We start from the raw sequence: 27,258 nt of genomic DNA, 5'->3' as shown, positions 1-27,258 counted from the left end.
CTGGCTTTGTCCCGGGCTGTTCCGCTCCTCAGGGCTGGCTCACATGGTTGCGAGAGCTGAGGTAGAAGTGAGGCCTGAGCCCAGGCCTAGTTCAGAGACCTCTTCCATCTCCTGCCCCTCCCTTTCCCAGCTGAGAAACCCATTTGGGAGTGTGGGTAGGGGACTGGGGAGCTTTCCTGATGCTCAGGGAAGCAAAGTAAACCTGTGGGCTTCACTCACCTCTCCCCCACCAGATCCTGCCCTTCTAGTCCCCTCTGCCCAGGGCTCCGAGGCTAGCTCTCAGGAAATGTTCTCGTGCCTTTGGAACCTGCTCAGCTGTGATGATTTTGCCCAGTTTCTCTCTCCTCTGCTCATAACACAGCCTACAGAGATAGTCCCATGTCTGTGGGCTTTGGGGACAGCCTGGCCAGTGCACCACACCTGGGAACCCCAGATCCACCGTGGGCAGGATGTGTGTTCTGAGCTGTCTCCCCCAGCAGGGACAGGATTGACCACGGTGATGCAGGCACTCACGAAACAGTGCTCAGACCATGGCAGACTGTGATGGTGCTAAGATTGATCTATGCTGACAAGTAGGATGGAGGTCACTGGCCTCGTGAGATTGAACCTTAGTGTGACCTGACAGCACACAGCTGCCCCTGGCCCTGTACATATCAGTCAGGAGCGCTGAGGTGTCCCTTTCTCTCCTGCTAGGTGGGACAAGGATTTGTTGCCCAAAGCTACTGCCTCTAGACTTTCATGTTCTCTAAGCAATGGAAACTAGAGCCAACCCAAAAATCCAGCAATTACACGTCTGGCATGGGAAGGCCAGCAAACATTCTGGCAGGCTGGGAACCTAAATTGCTTGCCTGGAGGTTATCTACAAAGCTGCTAGATTTTTTTTTCTATTTTCTATAATGACCAACGAAGTCATTCTGAGCTGCTGCTTCTAGTCAACTCTTGTCCCTTTGACCTAGCCCTTTAGCCAGTGGGAGCTTCAACTGAGAAAACCCTGCTGAAAGGTTCCACCTTAAGAAGGCTGCCAGATACCCCCTTAAATATGCCATTTCCCAACATTCCAGGCTCTGTGTTGATCCTCATTTCCTGTCTTTCTCCTCCACCCCCCCCCCCCCCACCACACACACACCCCTCCCTCTTTCTCCATCCCTCCTTTTCCAGTCTTCTTCCCTCTGGAGTCATTCCATGTTCCAGAGCTGGAAAGCAGATGTGAGCAGAGTTGGACCCAGACACACACAGCCACTCCTGATTCCCTTGCATATCTCCGCCTGGAGTCGAATTTTACCCATGTAACACCAAAGGAACACAACGGGGTTTGAAATAGGAGCACTCAGGGCAGTGAGCAGGCCTGACCATCACTCCCATGAGACCCTGTGCCCCACCTCTCCACAGGGTTTGCATAGAAAAACGTCATCTTCCTCCTTTCTCCGAGATGCAAGAGCACCAGGCTCTGGGCTGGATGCTGCCAACAGCTAGCTGTGTGACCCTCTGCTACTTTGCTTTCTGAGCCTTGGTTGTTGGCTCATATGTAAGACTAGGCATTTTTGCTAGTTGCTTTCATCTACCCCCGAAATTCTCTGCTTCTGTCTGCCAGCTCCCTGACTTCATCCATTTGTTCACTGATGCCTGCCTTCCAAGCCCCCAACAGGGGGCCAGACAGGTGAGCTTGGGTCAGCCTGCCTGCACCTTCCTATGACGTGACCATAAGAAGCCACCTCCTACCTGAGCTTTCCAGCAAAGCTCAGACACGTACATAGAAACGTCAGCTTTCACATTCCTTTTTTTCCCACCTAACGAGTGCCCAAGAACCAGGTCAGATCAGGGAGGTGGGGGAGGGGAGACTGCCGACATCTGGGGTGGAGGAGCCATTCCAAGGAGCCAGATGTGCCGCAGGGAGCAGACGGGGACATTGCAACCCAGACTCGGGGGCATTGGCCAGCAACGGCTGGACCAGGAAGTAAGCTCCCAGTGGGTTTGGGTAGAAGCTCAACACCATGGGGAGAAAAAGGAAAAGCTTGTTTTCAGAAGTCGTCAAATCACCTAAAATTAAGTCAGCCCTGTCGTTTGCCTTTTGCTCTTGTTTATGGGTTTTTGGTTTTGTTTTCATTTTGTTTCATTTTGTTTCGTTTAGTTTTTGTTTTGCCATACCAAAGGTTTTCATTTTATCCAGTCATGTGCTTTAGTCTTTTCATTTATGGTTTAGGCATTTGGAGTCCCATTTAGGATTTTCTCAACCCCCAAGATGAGGCAAATGTTCACAACTTGCATTTTTTTATTTTGCTATACAGCCACGAGACCAGGGTCTCACTTGTTTTTCCTAACTGGATAATTAGTTGTCCCCAAATCACTCATTTAATAATCCATCCTTACCCCACTAATTTGAAATATTACCTGTAGTGTTGGTCTGTTTGTGGGCTTGTTCTATGAACGTGATCTGTCTGCCGCCCCTGCAGTAGAATTGGTACTTTCCCCCTCAGTCATTTTTCTTTATAGACATCTTCCTGGTTGCTCTCAATGTGTCTATCCTTCTGGACACATTTTCACAGCTATTTTATCCCTGTATTTTGCAGAAGAGAAAAAATTGAGCTCAAAGGTAGGGACTGGTCCAAGGCACCGTAGACCAGAACTCAGCTTTCCTAACTCTCACCTCTGCTACCTCTTGGCCTCTCTGATAACACTTCCCTTTCCGATAGGGCAGTTGACTCTACACAGCTTCTCATTTCTTCTCTCTAGAAGTGCTCTCTACTGATTGTGAGGTAGCAGGCTGTTGTGAAGTCGACCTTTTGGGCGACCCAAAATTTGAGGAATCTTCTAACGTTGGCCTGACTTTGCAGAGAATGAGAGCCCTCACCGAGAGGGATCAGGCAAAGAACAAGGAGAAAGAGAGGAAGAAATGGTGTTCAAGGTGTCTTTTCCACCTGCCCTCAGTTCCAGTTCTCTCCAGAGTAGTGGGATTGCCAAATGTCTTGCATAACATGGTAGAGAAGGCTCAGCTGAGCAAGGCCAGATGAAGCCTGGGGTCCGGGAGTGGGGCGTGAGGTCAGGCATCAGTGCTGTAATGATGCCATGTCCCACTCCTCTCCACAGATACCTGGGCAAAGAGGGCTGGGCACCAGCATCCTACCTGAAGAAAGCCAAGGATGACCTGCCAGCACGAAAGAAGAATCTGGCAGGCCCAGTGGAGATCATTGGAAACATCATGGAGATAAGCAACCTGCTGAACAAGAAGACATCAGGGGATAAGGAGACTCCACCAACTGAAGGCGAGGGCCCTGAGGCCCCCATCGCCAAGAAGGAGATCAGCCTGCCCATCCTTTGCAACGCCTCCAATGGCAGTGCCCTGGGGGTCCCCGAGAGGACCGTCTCCAAGCTAGCCCAGGGTTCCCCAGCCGTGGCCAGGATTGCCCCTCAGAGGGCTCAGATCAGTAAGAGCCTCGCTGGTCCTCACTGCAAAGCTCTTTATAGAGTGGGCAGGGGGTGTAAGGAAAGCCAGAAGGGTGTGCAGGACCCCCCCCCATCATTTTCTTCCTGAGATCCTGACTCCTGACCCCAGCCTCACTCTGTCAGCTTGTCTCATGTTAATCACAAGAGCGGGCAAGGCAATTCCTCCACTGAAGATAAATGACCTGAGTATATAAGCCGGCAGCACGCCCTCCTTCTCAGGTGGAGAGTCAGGAATGGTGACTTTGCAGATAGCTGCCATACGTGGGCCCTCTATGCAAGGCTGCTTTATGGAGTGACAGCCAACAGAGCGACATCTTTCTGGGCCTTATCCCTCCTTCCCTGTCACCTTCCACTAGTTTCTGGAAACCTAATGGACTTGGAAGGTGTGGTTTTACTCTCTCTACAAGCATAGTTTTAAGGGACACTCTTCAGGAATCTCCTTCATTCTTATAGGAGAACCCCGGCTATTTGGCTCCTCCTCCAAATCTCTATCCATCTCTCACTCAACAATGCCTTTGGTCGAGGGTTAAACTGTTCTGTATTATGAGAGACCAGCTTCCGGGTATCTCCAGCCATCCTTAAAATCTGGAGGAAAGCTATTCTTTAGTTTAGTTCTGCACTTGGTTAAGTTAGCTCATGTGCCTGAAACCTTTTGGGCAATCAGTGGTGAAATGTTTTTTGGGCACCTCTTCTTGCCTGGAATTGTGCTAGCTTCTAAGGATTTGGTAGTGAGCAAAAAATAGACATGGTCTCTGCTCCTAACCTTGAAAATCTGATAGAGCTATCTACCCCTTCTCCTGAAAAATGCCTCTGTGTCCGTGCATTTTGAAATGTGCACATCATTTTAGAGGACTCATGGATCCCCCTGAAAGCACAGTCAAGGAAGTTTAAAGGTCTGTGGTTTCCCACTGAAGAAGCCCAACTCTAGTGCCTAAAGTGACTGAGAGCATGGGTCCTTCATCAGTGTGGGACAAAAGCAGGAACGTCCCAGGATCAGGAGGTGGTCACACCGGGGGAGGGCAGGTCCAGGCACTGTTGCCCAGTGGGATTTCTGAAGCCATGTTTCTTCTTCCAGGCTCCCCGAACCTAAGGACAAGGCCTCCACCTCGCAGAGAATCCAGCCTGGTATGTGTGCTGAATTTCTTCTCCCTTTTTTGTTCCTTTTTGGGACGTACTGTAGCAGCCCCAGTTAATTGGCTCTCTCAAGAGGTCTCCCAAGGCCCTGCTGGGGCTTCCAGCTTTGTGGGGCTGGGGGCAGGGAGGGAAGCCTGGGGATCCCAGCCTTTCTGGGGGCCTCGCTAGACAGTTTATAATTGAAAATGCACTGCATTCCAAAGCTAAATAAATCCATCCCAGCCACTTCGCTGGCAGACATAAACATTTAGACTGGCCGGCGAGAGTGTCCAGCCTGGGCATTGCCAGGGGCTGGAAACAGGGCTGCTGTCCATGTGAGCCTGGAACCCTTTCAGCTTTGCCTTCCTTGCTGGGAAATGCCCAATGGTTGTGGTGGATGCCAGAGTCTGGGAGGGCAGAGAGCAGACCTTGAGCATCCTCTAGGGAGGGAGGTGAATGGCAAGGACTGGCTTGGCTGAAGCTTAAAGAGGTTCAGTGCTGCTGGGGTTCCTGGCTCCTGTGGGTGGAGTTTCCTGGTGTCCAGATGGTCAGGGAGGCAGATGTACACTCAGGGCGCTGGGGCTTGGGAGCGGCAGTGATGCTGGTGGCAGGCCGAGAGCCCTAGAACAGAGAACTGTTATCAGGAGCAGGAGATGCAGTGGAAAGAATGGGGCTTTGAGCCTGCCAGGCATGGATTCATATTCCACTCTGACACTTAGGAACAGCGAGACCCTGGGCACAAGTTGCTTCCCCTCCGCAAGCCTCAGTGTCCTAATCTATAAGATGGGGACAATGCAGCCACGTCCTCGGGCTGTTGTAAGGATGAAATGAGATGATGTGTAGAGGGCTGGCAGTCGGGTTTCCATTTCTTGTGTCAACTGTGACTGTCAGGAGGGACTACCTGCTGCGTTGTGTGGAAAAAGATTTCTGAAGTCCCATCTGGGCTTAGCAGCAAGAATGGCTGTGATCATCTGCCCCCAAGGGGGGAGAGCAGCAGTCCCTGGAAGAGAGGGCCTTCAATAAACAGGATTTGTGAAGATTTGGGCCCTGGAGGTGAGACCGTCCTCGCCCTTGCCATCAGCCCCAGTGGAGTTTCTATTTCCTTTTCCCCTTGGGTTTTATACAACTAAACAACAAGTTCTCCTTTCCTCCCGTTTCTCTCAGCCCCAGCTGATTATTTTCAGGCAGACTTGATTTTGGCAAGAATGGGGTAGTTCCTTCCACACTGACCAAATGCAGGGCTTGCTGAGGCAGGGCTGCTGTTTCCAGGTAGGCCCGGCTGAATCCCACCTGGCCAGGGGTCAAGGCTGGGCTGGGGCCTTGGCTCAGTCTGCTCCATGGATGGCTGCAGGGCCAGGCACCAGGGCAGAGAGTTGACTGAATCAGAGCCAGTCCCTCAAAACCAGCTTCCTCCCACCCTTTGCTCCCTGTGACCTCAGGCAGCTGGGCTGTGACTGGCAGGATTAGGACATGCCGAGCCTTGAAGGACGAGGAAGCTTCAGAGGAATACGATGGTGTTTCAGGAGGAGTGCTCAGCTTTAGCTTCTACTTATGGCACTCTTCCTGTGCCCTGGCTGGGCCAGAAGTTATGTACATTATCTCAGTAATCTTCTTAATGACCCTGTTATTAGTTCCATTTTACAGATGAGAAAACTGAGGTTCAGAGAGGTCACGGGACTTGCCCGGGGCCATGCGGCTGGTGAATTGCTGAGCTGGGATTGGAGCCCACATGTGTCCAGCTGCAAGGCAGAGGTGTTCCTGTTACACCACAGCTGCTTTCCCCTCCCCAGCACCGCCCCCCAACACATACCCTTTTCACTTAGTTATTTTGCTTTAACTCCTTTGTATGATACTGGGATATACTGGGAGTGATGGGGAGTCACAAAGTCCATTTTGGCCAGAGCAGAGACCGAGTGACGGTAGACTGTCCACTCCTTAAGGGCAAGAGAGTTTTCCTTTTGGTTCACTCTCAGATGCCCAGGGCCTTAGACCAGTGTTTGGCACCCAGTAGATGCACAGCAAACATTTGTAAAACAGATGAATGAAGCTCACAAGTCATGGGCTGTGGCCAAATTCTAAATGTCCTTGAATATCATGCTTAGATATTGATGTGCAGCATCTAAAAACATGTAGGCTTTCCAGCATGTTCCACCCTACTCACAGAGCAAAGGACCCCGAGTTTTATTCAGTGCTTGCCTGACCATTTGACATCATCGTGATGACTGACCAAGGGCTTTTCTCACCCAACCCCACGCCCCGTAGAGATAGCTGTGCTCCCTGGCCCTGCCCTCGCAGCCAGATGTCACCCCTGCAGCCTTTCACCCTTAGACTTAAGGACAGGGCTCTCCTCTCCCATGAGGCAGTGGGCGCAGGCTTTGTTACAATGATTTCTCTGCTTTTTAATTTTCATTTTGGGACCTCCAGAGAGGGAGGGGTGTTACTAAATGATCATTATGATAGCTCAAACAAGTCCCCAGTGAATCCTAAGTGTTCTTAGAAAGCCTGGTCAGGAGAGCGATCTCTTGGGGAGACACCCTGAGACTCAGGTGATAGATGCTTCCTCAGGTCAGCTGCTGTCCAGCTAGTGTAAACACCACACTCACCTCTGTTACCTTTCTGATCAGGTGAGTTTTGCTCACTGAGTCCGTCTCTGCTTAGGGGTTCCAGCTGCCGAAGCCACCAGAGCCCCCTTCTGTTGAGGTGGAGTACTACACCATTGCCGAATTCCAGTCGTGCATTTCTGACGGGATCAGCTTCCGGGGTGGACAGAAGGCAGAGGTGAGCTTTGAGCCATGAGGCAGAGGATTGTTTTTTGAGCTTTGAGTTAAAATTTATGTATAACATTATATAAGTTTCAGGTGTTACAACATTGTAGTTTAACATCTGTATAAACTACAAAGTGATCACCTCCAAAAATCTAGTTAACATCCGTCACCATCCCATTAACCCCCTTCCCCATTTTACCCACCTGCTGACTCCCTTCCCTTCTGGTAACCACCAGTCTGTTCTCTGTAACTGTGAGTTTGCTTTTGTTTTGTTTTGTTTGTTCATTTGTTTTGTTTTTTTAGCTTCCACATATGACTGAAATCATACGATATTTGTCTTTCTCTGACATTTCACTTAGCGTACTACCCTCAAGGTCCATTCATGTTGTTGCAGATGGCAAGATTTCATCCTTTTTTATGGCTGAGTAGTATTCCATTATATATACATATACCATATCTTCTTTATCCATTCATCCGTGGATGGACACTTAGGTTGTTTCCATGTCTTAGCTATTGTAAATAATGCTGTGATGAACATAGAGGTGCATGTCTTTTCGAATTAGTGTTTTTGTATTCTTCAGATAAATGGATACTGTGGAATAGCTGGATCATATGGTAGTTGTACTCTTAGTCTTTTGAGGACTCTCCATACTGTTTTCCATAGTGACTGTACCAATTTACATTCTCACCAACAGTGCATAAGGGTTTCCTTTTCTCCACATCCTCATCAACATTTGTTATTTCTTGTCTTTTTGATAATAGCCGTTCTGTCAGGGGTGAGATGATATCTCATGTGGTCTTGATTTGCATTTTCCTAATAATTAATGATGTTGAACATCTTTTTATGTGCCCATTGGCCATCTGTATGTCTTCTTTGGAAAAAATGTCTATTGAGTTCCTCTACCCATTTTTTAATCGGGTTGTTTGTTTTGTTGTTGTTGAGATGTATGAGTTCTTTATATATTTTGGATATTAACTCCTTGTTGGCTATATGATTTGCAAACATCTTCTCCCATTTAGTAGGTTGCCTTTTCGTTTCGATGATGATTTCCTTCACTCTGCAGACACTTTTTAGTTCGATGTAGTCCCATTTGTTTATTTTTGCTTTTGTTTCTCTTGCCTTTGGAGTCAGATCCACAAAAACATCACTAAGACCTACGCCAAGGAGCTTACCACCTATGTTTTCTTCTAGGAATTTTATGGTTTCAGGTCTTATATTCAAGCCTTTAGCTATTTTGAGTTAATTTTTGTGTATGGTGCAAGAGAGTGGTCTAGTTTCATTCTTTTGCATGTAGCTGTCCAGTTTTCCCAACACCATTTATTGAAGAGACTGTCCTTTCTCCATTGTATGTTCTTGGCATCTTTGTCATAAATTAATTGCCCATATGTGTGTGGATTTATTTCTGGGTTCTCAAATTCTGTTCCATTGATCTGTGTGTCTGTTTTTATGCCATACCATATTGTTTTTATTACTGTAGTTTAGTAGTATAGTTTGAAATCAGGGAGTATGATACCTACAGCTTTGTTCTTCTTTCTCAAGATTGATTTGGCTATTTGGGGTCTTTTGTGGTTCCATACGAATTTTGGAAGTATTTGTTCTAGTTCTGTGAAAAATGTCATTGGAATTTTGATAGGAATACTATTGAGTTGTGGATTGCTTTGAGTAGTATGGACATTTTAACAGTAATAATTCTTCCAATCCATGAGCACAAAACTATCTTTCCATTTATTTGTGTCCTTTTCTCTTTCTTTCATCAGTGCCTTATAGTTTTCAGTGTACAGGTCTTCCATCTCCTTAGTTGAATTTATTCCTAGGTATTTTATTCTTTTTGATGCAATTGTAAATGGAATTGTTTTCTTGATTTCTCTTTCTGATATTTTGTTATTAGTGTATAGAAATGCCACAGATTTTTGTATATTGATTTTGTATCCTGTAACTTTACTGAATTCATTTATTCTAACAATTTTTTGGTGGAGTCTTCAGAGTTTCCTATAAATAGTATCATATCATCAGCAAATAGTTGACTGTTTTATTGCTTCCTTTCCGATTTGGATACTTTTTGTTTCTTTTTCTTGCCTAATTGCTATGGCCAGGACTTCCACTACTATGTTGAATAAAAGTGGCAAGAGTGGGCATCCTTGTCTTGTTCCTGATCTTAGAAGAAAAGCTGTCAGCTTTTCACCGTTGAGTATATGGTAGCTGTGTGTTTGTCATATATGTCCTTTATTATGTTGAGGTACATTCGTTCTGTACTCACTTTGTTAAGAGTTTTTATCATAAATGGATGTTGAATTTTGTCAAATGCTTTTTTTGCATCTATCGAAATGATTGTATGATTTTTATCCTTCATTTTGTTAATGTGGTGTATCACGTTGATTGATTTGCAGATGTTGAACCATCCTTACATCCCTGGAATAAATCCCACTTGATCATGGTGTATGATCCTTTAATGTATTGTTAAATTTGGTTTGCTAATATTTTGTTGAGGAGTTTTGCCTCTATGTTCATCAGTGATATTGGCCTGTAATTTTCTTTTTTTGTGGTGTCCTTGTCTAGTTTTGGTATTAGCATAATACTGGCCTCATAAAATGAGTTTGGAAGCTTTCCCTCTTCTTCATTTTTTTTTGGAAGAGTTGGAGAAGGATAGGTATTAAATCCTCTTCGAATGTTTGATAGAATTCACCAGTGAAGCCATCTGGTCCAGAACTTTTGTTTTTTGAGAGGTTTTTGATTACTGATTCAATCTCCTTACTAGTAATTAGTCTATTCAGATTTTCTGTTTCTTCATGATTCATTCTTGGAAGATTGCAGATTTCTAGGAATTTACCCATTTCTTCTGGGTTGTCCAACTTGTTGGCGTATAATTGTTCATAGTAGTCTCATGATCCTTTGTATTTCTGTGGTATCATTTGTAACTTCTCCTCTTTCATTTCTGATTTTATTTGAGCCCTCTTTTTTTCGGTGAGTCTAGCTAACAGTTTGTCAGTTTTGTTTATCTTTTCAAAAAACCAGCTATTAGTTGCATTGATCTTTTTTTTTTTTTTTTTGTGAGGAATATCAGCCCTGAGCTAACATCCATGCCAATCTTCCTCTTTTTGCTGAGGAAGACTGGCCCTGGGCTAACATCTGTGCCTATCTTCCTCCACTTTATATGGGACGCTGCCACAGCATGGCCTGACAAGCGGTGCATCGGTGCGCGCCCGGGATCTGAACCCGGGCCTCCAGCAGCGGAGTGCACGCACCTAACCACCGCACCACAGGGCCAGCCCCTCATTGATCTTTTCTATTGTCTTTTTAGTCTCTATGTCATTTATTTTCACTTTAATCTTGATTATTTCCTTCCTTCTTTTTTTTTTTTTTTGTGAAGAAGATTGGGCCTGAGCTAACATCTGTGCCCATCTTCCTCTATTTTGTATGTGGGATGCCACCATAGCATGGCTTGACAAGCGGTGCCTTGGTCCACGACTGGGATTCAAACCTGCAAACCCCAGACCGCCAAAGCAGAGCATGCAAACTTAACCACTACACCACCGGGCCGGCCCCCAATTTATTATTTTCTTCCTTCTACTAACTTTGAGCTTTGTTTGTTCTTTTTCTAGTTCCTTTAGGTGTAAAGTTAAATTGTTTATTTGAGATCTCTCTTGTTTCTTGAAGTAGGCCTGTATTGCTATGAACTTCCCTCTTAGAACCACTTTTGCTGCATCCCATAGATTTTGGTATGTTGTATTTCTGTTTTCCTTTGTCTGTAGGTATTTTTTAATTTCTCCTTTGATTTCTTCTATGACCCAGTAGTTGTTTAGTAACATGTTTAATCTCCACATATTTGTATTTTTCCAGTTTTCTTCTTGCAATTGATTTCTAGTTTCATACATTGTGATCAGAAGAGATGCTCGATATTATTTCAGTCTTCTTGAATTTATTATGACTTATTTTGTGGCCTAATGTGATCTATCCTGGAGAGTATTCCATATGCACTTGAGAAGAATGTGTATTCTGTTGCTTTTGGATGGAATGTTCTATATATATCAAATAAATCCATCTGGTCTAATGTGTCATTAAGGCTGATGTTTCCTCATTGATTTTCTGTTTGGATGATATATCCATTGATGTAAGTAGGATGTTAAAATCCCTATTATTATTGTATTGCTATATATTTCTCCCTTTAGGTCTGTTAATATTTGTTTTATATATTTTGGTGCTTCTATGTTGGGTGTATACATATTTATAAAAGTTATATCTTCTTGCTGGATTGACCCCTTTATTATTATGTAGTGCCCCTCTTTCTTTTATTACCATCTTTGTTTTAAAGTCTATTATGTCTGATATGAGTATAGCTACACCAGGTTTCTTTTCATTTCCATTTGCGTGGAATATCTTTCCATCCCCTCACTTTCAGTCTGTGTGTGTCATCTCAAGTGAGTCTCTTGTAGGCAGTATATAGATGTGTCTTGTTTTTTCAATCCATTCAGCCATTCTGTGTCTTTTGATTGGAGAATTTAGTCCATTTACATTTAAAGTAATAATGGATAGGTATGTACTTACTGCCATTTTGTTAATTGTTTTCTGGCTGTTTTGAGGCTGAGGGTTTTAATTTATGCTGGTCCAAGACCTACCGCATTTCCCATTTATGTCTTGCTGGCAACGTTCCTGAGGGGCCGGCAGGAAAGGTACAGAAACAAGACCCACAGGGACGAGAATTTTCCTAAATCTAGTAAATGCTACAGCCAGGACTAGAAATCAGGACTCGTGTCTCCATGCAGCTCCACAGTGCTTCCCTCACAGCAGCATTTCCCAAAGCATATTGTAGGAGCTTGTGATGGGGGTGCCTTGAGACAAAGAGCTTCTGTGGTCGAATGAGTTTGGAGGACAGTGGGTTAAACAAAATCCAACCAGTTTTGTTGTTTTAATTGCAGGACTTCTCAGAGCCTATGATAGGGGGATGTCACTGTGCATCTCTAAGGGGGGATTAGAATAAACAGCATTGCCCAGACTTTCTCTCCCAGGAGCACCTAGGGGCAGGATCCACAGAACCCACATTAGGAAGTACTATTGTTAGGAGAATGTGGTCCAGGTGACCGAAGTAAGATACTGGAGACTAGTGTTCTGGCCACATCCACACCACAGGCACCTCTGGCATTTGATATAGTTACTTTTCCCCCCAGGCTTTGATTATTTCTCTCTGCAAAATGGGGTAATAGGCCCTGTGATGCTCCCTCTGGCCCATCTCCTAGCATTTATGAAACTATTTTGTGGCCTGCACTGAACATGGCCATTCCAGGGGACAGAGAAGATCTGTGACTCAGTCATTTCTCTTGAGTGGCTTTGTGTAGTAATGGAGTTAAATCCAATTAATACCTGTAAAACTGTCAGAAGAGTAATTGGGTAGTCTCTCGCTATTGAAGAGGTGATATCCCCAATGTGAATGTTTTATATGACATGTCTGGAACTTGGAACAAATTTCCAAGAGAAATCATTCTCTCTGTGGTACTTGGGTTTCTGGAAGAGCCTACAAAGCTCATAATGTAACAGAACTGTCATACTTAGGATCTAACTGAGCTTGAATTTTAAGTGCGGGATGGGCAGAGTGAAGGATGAATATAGGACCAAAGGAAGGAGAAAAGTCTTCCTTTTTTGGTGTGGACTGCAGAGGGCTGGTCTCAGGCAGAGCTCGTCTTTGGTGATCTCTGTCCTCTCTTCGTTCCTTGCCCCTCTTCCCCTAGTGCCAATTTTTTCATGTTTCCCTTTCCCCTCCCCAGGACCTCTTTCTTTAGGAGTGTTCCGCAATCCAAAATTATCTTCCCTTTATGTTCCCCAATCCAGATGAACCCCAGTACAACCAACAACCACACACCTGGCCTTTAGCCAATCTCAAATAGCAGTAAAGAAGGAAGCTCCTTGAACTAGTTATTACTAACATGAAAATGACTGAAAGCCCCACAGCCTTCCCACAGGAAACCTTTCAATCCAAAGAAATCTCTTCAGCTAGTGGGATTGCAGTGGGCTTCCACATGCAGTGAAATGACCATAGGCAGTGGGGACACCAGGGAGATGCTCTGCAGGGAGGCACTGGCCTCAGGTCGTACCTTCCAGTTCAACTCACCTGCATCTTCCCATTCTCTTCTGACCTGAGAGACCCTTTCCAGGGTCACCAAGGGAGGACCTTGCAGTACTGGGGAGGGAAGGAAGATGGTAGTGGTGGAATGGCAGATTTTTATACATATGGTTTTTTGGCGAGTTGAGTTTTGTGAGGACTAGGAACGGTGTATCTTCTAAGTGCGGTAGCTTAGGGGGTGGAAAAGCAGGGGTCTGTAGTGGAGCCCAGCTCGACCAGGGTGTTGACAGAGATTTGGAGGACCAGGGGAGAGGGTCTTGGAGAGTGGGAGCCCCACCAACCAGGATATGATAGAGACCTCGGCTTGAATTTCTGCCCATCACTTACTACATTGGGTCCTGGGCCACGGCTCATCTGTAAAATGTAAATGATATCTCCTAGAGCCAAAGTATGAAGCTCCTAGCCTGGCACATCATAGGGTCCTAGTGATCTCCCAGCTCACTGACCTGTCTGCCCCTTCCCCCTAGGTCATCGATAAGAACTCAGGCGGCTGGTGGTACGTGCAGATCGGTGAGAAGGAGGGCTGGGCCCCCGCGTCATACATCGATAAGCGCAAGAAGCCCAACCTGAGCCGCCGTACAAGCACACTGACCCGGCCCAAGGTTCCCCCACCGGCACCCCCCAGCAAGCCCAAGGAGGCCGAGGAATGTCCGGCGGGCACTAACGAGAGCCAGGACTCCCCACTAAAGCTCAAGTACGAGGAGCCTGAGTATGACATCCCTGCCTTTGGCTTCGACTCAGAGGCGGAGCTGAGCGAGGAGCCCGCAGAGGACAGTGGCTCGGGGGACAGGCGGCCTGCCCAGCCCCACAGGCCCTCACCCGCCTCCTCACTGCAGCGGGCCCGCTTCAGGGTGGGCGGGTCTTCAGAGGATGTGGCCCTAGAAGAGGAGACCATCTACGAGAACGAGGGCTTCCGGCCATGTGCAGAGGATGCCCTGTCAGCCAGACGCTCCTCCCGGGACAGTGACTCCCCAGGGGGCTCCCCGCTGTCCCTTGCCAGGAAAAACTCCCCCAAATTGGGCTCCCCCAAATCGTCGTCACTCCTAAAGCTCAAGGTAGAGAAAAACGCCCAGGCAGAACTGGGGAAGAACCACTCCTCGGCCTCCTTTTCCTCATCCATCACCATCAACACCACCTGCTCCTCCTCCTCCTCCTCCTCCTCCTTGTCCAAGAGCAGTGGTGACCTGAAGCCCCGTTCTGCCTCGGACGCAGGCATCCGCGGCACTCCCAAGGTCGGGGTGAAGAAGGACGCTGACCTGAAGGCTGGGCTGACCTCCTGTGCCCGGGCCAAGCCATCGGTCCGGCCCAAACCGTTCCTGAACCGAGCAGAGTCCCAGAGTCAAGAGAAGATGGACATCAGCACTTTACGGCGCCAGCTGAGACCCACAGGCCAACTCCGGGGCGGTCTCAAGGGCTCAAAGAGCGAGGATTCGGAGCTGCCCCCCCAGACAGCCTTCGAGAGTCCCAATGAGGGGTCTAGGAGAAGCTCGGCTGACCTCATCACCCTCCCAGCCACCACGTCCCCGTGTCCCACCAAGAAGGGACGGGAAGGGCAGGCCACCACCTACACGACATGTAGCGCCTACCAGAAGGTCCAGGACTCAGAAATCAGCTTCCCCGCAGGCGTGGAGGTGCAGGTGCTTGAGAAGCTGGAAAGTGGCTGGTGGTACGTGAGGTTTGGGGAGCTGGAGGGCTGGGCCCCCTCCCACTATTTGGTGCTCGGTGAGAACGAGCAACCTGACTCCTCTGGCAAAGAGCCGGACGCGGTAACTGCCAAGAACAAGCAGAATGAGGGCAAGTCAGACAGCCTGGAAAAGATCGAGAAGCGGGTCCAAGCACTGAACACCGTGAACCAGAACAAGAGGGCCACGCCGCCCATCCCCTCCAAGCCTCCTGGGGGCTTCGGCAAGACCTCAGGTGCCGGGCCAGTGAAGATGAGAAATGGTGTGCGGCAGGTGGCAGTGAGGCCCCAGTCCGTGTTTGTGTCCCCGCCACCCAAGGACAACAACCTGTCATGTGCCCTGCGGAGGAACGAGTCACTCACGGCCACTGACAGCCTCCGAGGTGTCCGCCGGAACTCCTCCTTCAGCACTGCCCGCTCCGCTGCCACAGAGGCCAAGGGCCGCCTGGCCGAACGGGCCGCCAGCCAGGGCTCGGACACACCTCTGCTGCCCGCCCAGCGCAACAGCATCCCCGTGTCCCCCGTGCGCCTCAAGCCCATCGAGAAGTCCCAGTTCATCCACAACAACCTCAAAGATGTGTATGTCTCGATTGCAGACTATGAGGGGGATGAGGAAACAGCGGGCTTCCAGGAGGGCGTGTCCATGGAGGTCCTGGAGAGGAACCCCAATGGCTGGTGGTACTGCCAGATCCTGGATGGGGTAAAGCCCTTCAAAGGCTGGGTGCCCTCCAACTACCTGGAGAAAAAGAACTAACAGGGAGTGTTGGTCCTCCCAGCCTCAGTGTGGATGAGTCGTGAGATGAAGACAAAAGGGAAAGGGAAATGGGAGGGGGTGGGGGGAGGACAGCATTAAACCCTGCAGAATGTGTGACCTCAAAGATTCCCCCCCTCCAGGCTGTCCTCCAGCTGGAAGGTAGGGTCTGGTGGGCCCACATTGAGCAGGGAAGGGAATGGGCAGGGGAGCCCTGGGCCTGAGACCAGAGGTAAGAAAGCTGAACCCCATGTGTACACCTTGGCGACTTTGCTGGTGGACTTGGTGCCATTTGGGACAGGTCATGTGGGAAACCCTGAATTGTGCCTTGGCTGCAAATCTGGAAAAGATGTGGTTGTAGGGGCCTCCCGTGCCCTGCCCATGCCTAGCCCAGTTGTGATTGCTGGCATCTTGCCAGCAGAGGTAGCTCTCATATCGTCCTAATCTCTATTTGTGAATTGTGCTGGTTTCCCAGGCATGGCCACCGCCTGCCACAGGGGGGTGTGGTAGAAGACACCACCAGCTCTGGGGCTTGGAGGCATCTCCTGTGGGCTCAGCCCGTCCCTAGACCAGGCTACTGTTCAGTGTCTGTTAATTGAAGAAAAAGTAGTTGCCCAGGTGCCAGCAAGGACCACCTTTCTTAGCTGTCACTGCCCCTGGCCTTGAGGAGAGAGCCCGCCCTGCCCGGGGCACCCCACAAAGGACCACCAGCCCCAGAGTTTACAGAGAGGGTGGGCAAAGCCGTGAGTCTCTTCACGGACTTTATTTTTGGTATTTCTGGATGGGCAGTTCCTTGCATGTTTTGGGAAAGGTTTATTGATTTGGGGCTTCTATGTCGGGCCTTGGGTTTTGGTCTTATTTTAGGGGTTGTTTGGGGGCCTGAAGGTGGTCAGCCTCACAGGAACAGGATGGGTAGTGGATGGGGCTTTTCTGTCATACACTCGTGGGGAGGTAGTTTCGTCTGTGTTTCACCTTCTTCCCCTTCACAAGGCAAAGTCGCTTCATTTGGTTTCCACTGTGTGGACAGTACCTGAGCATGGCCCTTGCTGGAGGGATCGGGGGCTGGGGAAGCCCCAAGTCCCAAACACGGCAAAGCAGAGACACTGCTCTTCTGGTTCTTGCCCACCCTCAGCCGGGCAGAACCTTCTCCAGGAGGGAGGAGTGTGTTGTTCAGGAGAGAAGGCAGCCCCCGGGCTGCAGGGTGACCGCCGTTCTGCATCCATTCTCCCACCTGAGCAGGGCCGAAAGCCTTCCGCGCCTACTGTGGAGAAGCAGCCATCACCCTCACCCTGGGCTGATGAGACGCCAGCTGGGCAAACAGCACCAGCTGCCCCCCAGCCTGCAAGCGATGCCACAGGTGCCCGAGAAGATGGGAGATCCCTGGGCCGGGAGCCAGCCCGGTCTTCCCAAGGGGCAGTGCCCCCACGGAGAGAGGAGCGAGAATAAAGTTCCTGTCAATTTTGGGTTGTCTTTGTTGACGTTTCAGAGAGGACCCTCCAGAAGCTGAACTGGCTTCCCCAAGGACTCACCGTTTGCTGGGAGTGGTTTTCCACATGTGCCTTTGATTGCGGACAGATCAGGCTTCACAGCCACCGATTCAGCTGCCAGAATCCTGGACTGAGGGTTGGTGTTTTCTACAAAGGAGGAAAGGCCCTCCACCCTTGCCCCCCACCAGGCAGTATATGTTGCCTAAATATGAGCACAGGACTCAGTGTCTCGTGCTGCAGTACCCCACCCGCCCCTGGACCCCCAAGGCCTTGCCTGGGTATCTCCCCCAGCCCTCCTCCCTCACCGTACACTGATGCCTGGCAGCTATAGCAGACTGCTCGTGTTCTTTGTTGAAGGGCCGTGGTGAGATTTTGTTTCCTTTTGTTTTGTTTGTGAGTTTGTTTAAAATTGAAATTAGTTATTTTCTTCTGCTGGACAGTATTAAATAGAGCAGGATGTTGAGTTAATCTGCTAGATTGCAGTACTAATGGTAGTGGTTTAGTGTCTTCATATTAATATTATTTGGACTTATTTGAACAATAATGATAAAGAAGTGGTTCATTATTTTTTAATTAATGCACTTTAATAAGGTGGAATGGAAAGAAACCCAGAGAGCAAAGTGCATTACTTAAAGATGCAGTATATACTTTTCTCATTTTTAAGCAGCACATATTTATTAAAAGAAAAAAAAAGTAATTTATGATTATTTAAAATAAAATTTAAAAGTAGAGTGACTGTCAGGTTAAAGGACCTTCCACGTAGCTATCTTCCAGGGGGAGGGCCCCAGCGGCCTCGCTCCTCAATGTCTGCACTGAGCCAGTTCAATCAGCAACGTGCCAGCCAGGCCAGGAAGGAGTGCAGGACGCATCTGCCAAGCACAGAGCATCTCAGTCGGACTGGACCACAGTGCTCCCCAGAGCCTGCCTTTCCCTGTCCTTCCTCACTGTCTGCACTGCCCCGTGGGGCTCTCCACCACCCATGAGGCCCACATTCTCCCAGCCCCTTAAGGACCCTCCCTCCTTGATCCCCAGTGCTCTAAGTGATAGAGTCATTAAAAGTGACCTCAAAGGTCGCTCCATCCCATCCCCTCCTGTTACTGCAGCCCAAGGACAGGAAATGACTCCCCAAATCACATAGCTAGTTAATGGCAGACCTCTGCACTGCATCAATCCTTGCACTCCTCCCCACCCCCGTTATAGTTTATTGTGTGGTCATCATGTTTACATTGTGACATCCAGCCCTAAGGATGGCTGGGAGTTGCTCAGGCATCCAGGAAAAGTGGGGAATGCTGCCACCTGGTGACAGCATATAGATTTGGGCAGTGAACAGGGATTGCCATGCCTCATCTTCGCCCCTCGCCCCTCACCATCACCCCCTAACTCAGAGCACAGCACAAACCCTGCAAACCCAAAGAGAATATTAATACTTGAAGCAGGAAGGGTGCACACCAGTCCCTCTCACACATGGCCGGGGGGTGCCAGGCCTCATGCCCCTGGACTCCTAGCCCTACCCAGGGCAAGAGGGCCTTTCCCTAGAGCTACTGAACTGCTTTGTGATGTTGGAGGGTACTGCCGGCAGCAGGGGGAGGAGGGAGGGACCTGTGGCTCTGACCCATCTGGAGGAAAACCAGATTGGACTAAAAAAGGAAAAAGAAAAATGGAATCTCAGCAGTGTCCAAACCTAGTTTTCCATTAGTTGCGATTGAAAATGTGAAATGACATTGTATTGCTGTATACTGCAACTTTAATCATAATGAGCCCTTCTGAGGTCATTATTGAGGTTTATATAATGCCCGAAGATGCATCATTTGGTGCTTTTTCTTTAAGTTTAAAGACTTTTTTATTACAAGGGAAAAAAATGTCTTCATCTCTCTCCCACTTCGTAACGGCGGGCCTGGCCGGGCTCCCCGGCCCCATCATGCTGTTCCCACTAAGCCAGGGGACCCTGGGGGCAGCAAGAGGGAGCTGGAAGGGGCACTCCTGAACAGCAGGTGTGCCATCTGCCCCTGGCTCTGGCCGGGCCTTGCCTTGCCAGGCCTCAGCCCCATCCACCCGCAGCCTGGCCTCACAGACTTCTCTTTCTTCCTCCTCAATTCTCCATCTTGACGAAGGCATTATATAGAATCGTTTTAATCACTTTCAGATGTTAGAGCAGCATATTTTACTGGCATTTATATCCATTGCTTTCCTCAGCAAGGCATGTTACTACTTTTATCATCTAAGGAAAAAAGACAAGGGAATTTCGGTCAAGCATTATTTTCATATTACTAGTACTTGCAGAGTAGGCGTAGAACTATTTAAGTTTAGACTTTGGTTTGGTAGTTCGTTTTGTTTTTAAGGGAAAAAAAAGATAAAGTAACCCCTACTTTTCCTGTTTTTGTATTTAACTAATATATTATTTCTTGAAGGTTACTCACTTCCCCTACTCCCTCCAAATACTTTGCATTCTCAATCGAAAATGAAAACAATCTGAGAGACAGGAAAAGTGCAATATTATCAAGAGGGATGCCAGGGCTTGTTGGGACAGTAGGGAGACCCAGTGGCCCCGTCTGGACCTGACAGGTGACCTCCTGGGTTGATCTTTTACCCCTCCTTCCCCTCCCCTTCCCTGGCAAGATGGCAGGGGTCCCCACCAGAGGGCAGCCCCTTTCTCTCTTGGATGTCATCCACCCAGAAGAAGGGGGTTCAGTGAAGTAACATGGGGCTCTTGACCTCCCGGGGCCCCAGCCCTCGGAGCAGAGCAAGGACATCCAGAAATTGTTCCTTGTTTTCATTTCCGTTGTTTTTCAGCCAGCTGCTCAGAAAGACCTGTCCTAAAAATCACTCTCAGCAGCCCTCTCTCACCCCAGTCTCCTGACGTTTGGGCCATGATCCTTTTGATGTATGTTTGAGTCTTTCTAAAACTATGTAACCTCAGTTCCGTTTATGGGCAGGAACCCTAGATATAACCAAATCCTTTTTTGGGGATGTGGGTGCCTTGAGCCCTGCATACCCCAGTGAGACATCAGTTCCCACAAGCCTGCAGCTGGGCCTGGGGCTGAGCCTGGGCCACCCATTCATCTCAATGACTCCAGCCTGAGGAGGGAGCCCTGCCTCTGCTCAGCACCCCGGCAGTCCCCAGAGGGTCTCAGAGATGCGTCTGAGGACCCACTCAGGTCTCTGCAGACAGAACTTCCCACAACAGGTACAAGCCGGCCTCCTCCGAACTTGGTGCCGGTCGAGAAAGCAGCAGGGTGGGGAGTCTCTGGGTCCAAGCCCTCAGTGCTACAGGACGTCCTTGCGGGCTTGTCCCCTCTTCCAGTACTGTACGCTTGCTGCTCCAACCCCTCTGTTTGGTGAATTTCTGTACAAATATGGATCTAAGTGCCCAGAGGGACCGTACCCCCGTGTGTGTGTCTCCTTGGAGTGTAAAAGTCTATATGTCCAATCTCTGAGAATCTCGATGCAGAGCTCTCTGGAAAGAGAACCATCCACATCGCTAAAGAATTAAGATTCCCTCACTTTTTTGAGGGCTGTGTGTTGAGAAAGTGTGTGTGTGCGTGCGTGCGTGCACTTGTGTATGAGCACGTATGCCCATGTGTGTGTGTTGGTAATTTCCCACTTGAACTAAATAACACGGGGTTAGAGAAAAAAATACCGGGCAAGCTGTCTCCATTGAACAAGTCCTTGGCATTGGGCAGGCCCCATGGGACTCGCAGCTTCTGGCAGCAAGTATGTGTGCTATTCACACACATTATTCTGGCTGGAGAGTGCAATGTGTATTTTTTTTTTGTAATTATTTTATTAAGTATTTAGTTGGAAACTTCACACTGGCATTAACAGATCTAGCAGAAGCAGCCTAGGCCATCATCCCGGCCTCCAAAATGAAGATGTTGAAAAGAGATGCCGCTGGGTGTGCAAGCGCCAAGGTGGTTAAATTGGGTCACCACCTGCAGGTGTGTCATCTGGCGGGCTGACTGTGGCCCACTGCCATGCATGTCATCACTGGGAATCCCCATATAATAAAAGAGCTGCCGGCCCTCCGTTCTTGTGTTGCTGAGGGTGGTCGGGCTGGCCAGGGCGAGCACTGGCTCCTGGTGAGCTCCACAGACCACGTGCATATGCATCAGCCCCTCTGGTCTGGACTGCAGGCCCCCACTGAACACGTCATGGGAATTGTGTGGAGGGCTCCCTCTTAACCGTACTGAGCTTTTTCCTAAATCATGATCCCTGTTTGGGGCAGCCTCTGTGGTTCTCAAGCTCTATGATCAGTGACAGGATGGGGTCAGTGACCTATAGCTTCCTCGTTTTAGGAAAAACAGCCCCAGTGATTTTAGCTTCCCTCCTGTTTTGTCCCCAGGCCAGAGGTTGGGCACGCTGGTGCCTATAGACTGAGTAGAGAGCTCTATCCTCCAAGGCCTTGATCCCAACTTGCCTATAAGGTTGGGATTACCATGTGATCCCCCTTCCCCAATCCTATTTTTTTAATCTTGAGTTTGCACTTGACCTTGACAATCAGCTCCCTCTCCCATCCCAGTCCTAGAACTTAGTGGCCTTAGAGAATGAGTCCCTGCACTGAAGGTCCCTCTTTTGCTCCCAGTTCTACCCTGGCTAATGGGCTGGACCTCAGGAGGGGGGAAAGAGAGAGGGAGAGGAAGCATTGTTGTCTTAGAGCAAAAGGATGGATAGAGCATGTTGGAGGTGAGCGAGAAGCACGTCGGCGAGATGTGTGTGCATGTTTGGGGTGGCTGGGGCTTACCGTCCCTTCCCTGGGAAGGTGGCTTCCAGAAGAGGATGTCTTCTAGGCAGAAAGGGAAAAGTGTGAGAAGGCTGAGAGGGTTTGGAGTCGAGTTTTGTCTTTATTAGAAAGAAGGACAAAGTCAATTCTGAGTGTTTCAGGAAGAAGAGAGCAGGTGGGGAGGGAATTTAGTGATTCAACACCCAAGAGTCCAGCCAGAGCGGGTTGGAAAAACCCCAAGATTTGGCCATAGAAGCAGCTAGCCCGAGGAAATAGCTACTTGCTAGGCCACAAACTGGGTCCTCAGCCGGTGCTTAGTGGCCACTGATTTACTTAGTAGAGGGGGGAAGTTACCAGCAACAAACAGATCTTAGAGTTTGGAGGCCCTGGCTCCAGAACATTCATCTGTTGCCCAGGTTCCCAGCTGGTTTTGCCCACCTCCCTTTGTCCAATCCAGAGCTAGCTTCTCAAATTGTTTGAATCAGTTAGAGCCCAGTTGCCGTGATGGATCAGGCAGTAGGGGCCCACCAGCCCCAACTGGAACCTCGGGGTCCAGATGTCATCAAGCATATCTGGGAGGAAGGCACCTTCACGTGTTCGTCTGTTGATACCACTTGTTCTCGAGTATCTCTCATGGTACCTGTGGTTATTCAGTTTGCTGAGCCTGCCTCACTGGCGTGACTTAGGAGACGGGGTGCAGTGCACACTCGTCTGTGGCTATGCCCTTTCATATTTAGTGGCCTATGACCAAGGCACACTGCTCTTAGGCGTTTATTTCAGAGAAGGGTAAACAGAGCCGCCAGTCTTGAATCTGCAACTTGTTCTCTGCAGCAGGTTTTCTTTAAACCCAGGACAGGATGGGAAAGGGTTTCACTGCCGGTTACTGAGAGGTCTGCAGGAAGGTGACTTCCGAGTGAGGCCGATGTGAGCAGCAGGTCTCTGAAGCGTGGGTTTGTAGACTGCATGGTTGCACGGGAACTGCTGGATGTCTCTGGGGTTCCAGAACTTCGCAGAATTCCCCATGGTGTCCACTCACCCCCTCCCAGCTCCTAGTGGGCTCTGTGGGGGCAGGAGGAGGTTGTTCACTCTTCCCTCCTCAGCAGAGAAACAGAAGAAAAGGACATTGAATTCAGTGGGGTCAATTTGAGTGCTAACAAATTTCCAGGGTCAATGGTGGTGCTAAACTATCTCCATGTTTCTAATATTTTTAATAGTAGGTATTTTTTTTTTTTAATTGTTCTCATCACAAAAATGCAGTGTCCTTGGGGAAGGGACCCAGCCCCCTGGCCTGCCACTTTCCAGGTTTCCATCATTTTGACGGGACTCTTTGGTCTGCAGAAGATATTCTGTCTTGGCATGCTTCTAGACTGTAAGATTTGGGTTGTTTTGTTTTGTATTTTGTTTATGTTTACATGCATCTTGTATTTCCCTGAAAACTAAATAAAGTTTTTCGGCCTTTTTAACTGAACAGAATCTCCTCTTGATTCTCCCTACCACCAGAAAACCCATCCAGCTGAATGGATGGCAAAAGCCACATTATCCCGAATGCAGGATGGGGGCCCTCTGAGGACACTGGAGGGGTGGGGAGACAGGGAAGTTCCCCCCATTGTTAGTGAGAATTGTGCTCAAGCTCCTCCCTGCTCTCCGCCTTAGGAAGGCTTCTGGGCAGTTGAGAGAGAGAGACGCAGATCCTGGGGCCGAAGATGCACATCCCGCGGGCCTGGCTGGTCCTTCAGCTTGGAGGCCCTGACCCTCCCGACTTTTGCTGGACTCCACCAAGCAGGGCTGGGCCGTCCTGATGTAGGGAGCAGCCCATGGCCGTTCAAAGCCAGGCAGAGGCTGGGCAGCCAGTGTCCTCCCAGGAGAGAGGGCAGGAAGGCAGGCATCCCGTGTGCTTCTGAGGCCCTGCTGGCCAAATGAGCATGATTCCAGCATTGTACCCAGACCCCCTCTGCCACCCCCAGCTTCTGCAGCCAGCTGGAGGTACTCAGCACATCTAGAAAGTTTCTTTAAAGGTCTCTGGTGAGAGGCCTCCCTTTTCTGCCCAGCTGTGCCACCCATTTGGTAAAGCCCTCTGCACTCACCAGTGGGAGCGCAGCTGAGCTCCCAGCCAGAGGCAGGGTCTGGGCCTGGGGTGAGGGGTGGGAAGGCCCTGTTCTTGGGGAGCTCAGCACAGCCCCTGCTGACCTGAGTGGAGGACCTGTCATCCTCTCATTAGCCCCTAGGTGGCACTGCCACCCCACAAGGGTTGCCGGCCAGGTTTGGGCCCAGCTCAGCCTCAAGAGGAAGCAGAGCAGGCCTCATGGACTCCTGCTGCTCCTACCCCAACACTGCTCCTCACAGACCCAGGGATCTGAGGCCACCAAAGGGCAGTGGCTTCTCCCTCTCAACTTAAAAGGCTCAACTGGTATTCCAGCCCCTGCTGTCCAAGCACCAGGTCATGCTCCAGCCCCCTACTCCAGGGAGTGTTCTCTGTTGACTCCCCTCTGTATCCAGACCTGATGCTTCACCCGACCCCCCACCCCCCAACACACACACACACACACACACACACACGCACACGCACACTGCCCCCCACCCCCACACCCTCCACACTGCACAGCACAGCCCTCAGGCTGGTACGAAATCACCTTTATTCACAATCACAGCGACCCAAGTTCACAAAGAGGCAGCAACTACTCCCGCACTAACAGAGACAATGGAACAGATGGCTTCCTCTTCCCGACCCTCAGGCCACGCAGCCCCTGCACTGAAGACCTTTCCTTGCCTCTGAGATGCAACCCTGACTAGATGGGCCCACCACCTGCCCGGCTCCAGCCCACTCCCACAGCAGGGGTCTCTGGGGTCAGCGACTGGGGAATAGAGACCCATAGTGGAATCATGACTTCCCAAAGGCCCACGGCAAGGCAGGGGCAGACTAAGGCCCAGCCTGGCATCCTGACCCACAGTGCTGTCCCATCACCCCACCCCATAGCAGCCCTCACCAAGGAACTCCCAAGAGTCACATACAAAGTCTGCCCCCCTCCCCAAACAATCATTTTACAGAGGTGGCAGCTGAGGCTCAGAGGGGCTGTGACCTGGCCAGGGCCACACAACTGGTCAGCAGGCAGGTGTGGAATCCCATGCTCTGCCAGCCAAAGGGAGAAGCAGTCTCTGATGGACACAAGCCATCTGAGGGGGCAGAGGGCTAGGAGGTTCTGGGGAGACCAGGCCAAGCCTTGGACAGCTGGCTCCAGCCTGTGGCCTATCAGGAAGGGTGGGCAGGGCTGAGACGACTGTAACCTAAGAGCAGGTGAGGGGCACTCCCTCACCCCAGAACCAGGAAGAACCCGAGGTGCTGGAACCTGCTCTGCCCATCTTTCCTGGGGGAGAGCCGTTCCTAAGAACAGGCTCCCTGCCCCTATTACGACTAGGAGCCCCCAGCCGTGTGCCCTGCCCAAGCTGGGCTCCCCTCCCTCAGCCTTCCCAGAACTTTTTATGCCCTTGAGGAGGGGGAACTCCTGGGCCTGCTGATCTATCTGAGCCAACTATAACCCTGTTCCACCCAGGGATGAAGGGCATTTTGTGGCTCTGGGTGATCCACCAGCGCTGGGGCCTTAAGGAAGCTTGGTTTGCCTCTCTGTAAAATGGACACAATTTGCGAGGCGGCCCCCCAACTCAGCCCCCATTTATGGAGTTCTAATCCATGATAAGCAGAGCTGGGTATCGACTTCTGGGCTAGAATCTAGAAGATTCTGAGTGACGACTACCTCTGCTGGCCCCTCTCACCAGGCATCCTGCACACTAGGGCAGCATTTCTAGGTGCCTGGGGGTTGGGAACTCACCCCCTCCCCAAAAAAACAACAAACCAAATAAATAAATAAATAAAAATGAGGAAAAAGGCTGATCTTACCCCAGGGAACCACCCTCTGCCCCCAACCCAGGGCCATGGCCTCTCCTGGGGATGCTACAGCCTCTATGAGCAACAGCCAGGCCCAGGACAGCACTGAGATGTGGGAGGACAAGTCACAGAGGGTAGATGCAAACCTGTTCTTAGAGACTCTGACAGAAAACAGGTCCCGCTCTCCAGCCCACACCAAGGGGGCTGTGTCTGGGCAGAAGCATCCAGCGAGATGACTAGGGCAGAAAGGCTATGGCCAGAAAGGAGCCCTCCACATCTCAGCCGGGGCACAGGGCCAGGGACCCAGAGCCTGGAACTATCTGCAGCCTGTCTGTCCACCGGTCCCAGGTGAGTGGGAGAGGGACATGGCATGGAGGCTGCAGCCTGCCCAGGGTGAGACATACCCACTGGCCTTACCCCTGACTGCCAGGCCCACGGGGCAGGGAAGAGAGGAAGGAGGTGGGTATAGGTCAGAGAGTAAGGCAGCAGCTCAGGGGCTGCCTGCCCAGGGCTGCTGTTGAGCAGGTTGTACACTGCTCAAGTGAAGTTGGCTGAGGAAGCAAATGGAGGCTGAAGTCCAGTCTACAACCCAAGACACACACCCTGGCTCAGGGCCACATCTGCCCAGAGGAAGGGACACGTTTTCTAATTCTCACAGAGGTGCTACACAGGCTCAAGGGACCTCCTAGAAACCTGCCCGAGATAGGGAAGGATTAAGACAGGCTGAGACCCCAGTTTAGCCCCTCAGCACGCAGGGAAGAGCTGGGTGCAGAGAAGGGAAACACAGGGAGGATGTGGACTCCTCCCCTCCCCTCTGCCAGGTGATTTGCTTCTGCTCCCACCTCCCCGCCAGATACCTCCTTTCGACCCAAACCTTCCAGGGCCTCAGTTTCCCAGCTTTAATGAGAAGAGAAGAGTTTCCAAAATGAGGACGAAGAGAAGGGTCCCTGTTGGCCTGCCCCTCAGCTGGAGCTGGGCTGCAGCCTGAGGAGGCGGGCGTGCGGAGTGGGGCGCCGCAGCGGGCTAGGAGCTGCGGTAGGTCTTGATGATGTCCTTAATGGGGCGGCGGCAGATGGGGCAGCAGGCGTGCAAGGCCTTCTTGAGGCGCAGACCGCAGGCATAGCAGAGGCACATGTGGCCACACGTGTAGATGACCGTGTCCACCGCGTGCTCATAGCAGATGGTGCACTCATCGCTCCACTGGCCCGTGCCTGGGCTCACTGGCGACTCTGGCAGGCTCACTGGCGAGTTGGGGGCCGTCCCTGGGTGCAAGGGGATACCAGTCAGGGGGAGACATGGCCCAGCCCAGC

The 27,258-nt window shown here is 50.1% G+C and overlaps 2 protein-coding genes across 6 annotated transcripts in view; one reads left to right on the top strand and one right to left on the bottom strand.

The window, feature by feature from the left end:
* SH3PXD2A (SH3 and PX domains 2A) overlaps positions 1–23,692 on the top strand; it is a 242,671-nt gene extending 218,979 nt beyond the window's left edge. For 3 of the 4 annotated variants that reach the window (XM_058543934.1, XM_058543936.1, XM_058543935.1), the window contains 4 exons: positions 3,085–3,422; positions 4,517–4,566; positions 7,213–7,332; positions 13,900–23,692. In XM_058543934.1, coding sequence (XP_058399917.1) covers positions 3,085–3,422; positions 4,517–4,566; positions 7,213–7,332; positions 13,900–15,867 — 2,476 coding nt within the window. In that variant the 3' untranslated portion in view covers positions 15,868–23,692. The remainder of the gene's footprint in view (positions 1–3,084; positions 3,423–4,516; positions 4,567–7,212; positions 7,333–13,899) is intronic. The other variant, XM_058543933.1, reaches the window with a different exon arrangement.
* A 992-nt stretch (positions 23,693–24,684) lies between these two features.
* The window catches only part of NEURL1 (neuralized E3 ubiquitin protein ligase 1), an 82,518-nt gene continuing 79,944 nt past the window's right edge, over positions 24,685–27,258 (bottom strand). For both annotated transcript variants that reach the window (XM_058543922.1, XM_058543924.1), the window contains exon 6: positions 24,685–27,210. In XM_058543922.1, the coding sequence (XP_058399905.1) occupies positions 26,972–27,210 (239 nt within the window). In that variant the 3' untranslated portion in view covers positions 24,685–26,971. The remainder of the gene's footprint in view (positions 27,211–27,258) is intronic.

The sequence above is a fragment of the Diceros bicornis genome, chromosome 6, assembly GCF_020826845.1.
Source record: "Diceros bicornis minor isolate mBicDic1 chromosome 6, mDicBic1.mat.cur, whole genome shotgun sequence".
Taxonomy (NCBI): domain Eukaryota; kingdom Metazoa; phylum Chordata; class Mammalia; order Perissodactyla; family Rhinocerotidae; genus Diceros; species Diceros bicornis.
The sequence above is the reverse complement of the archived record's forward strand: the minus strand, read 5'-3'. Positions and strand labels throughout refer to the sequence as shown.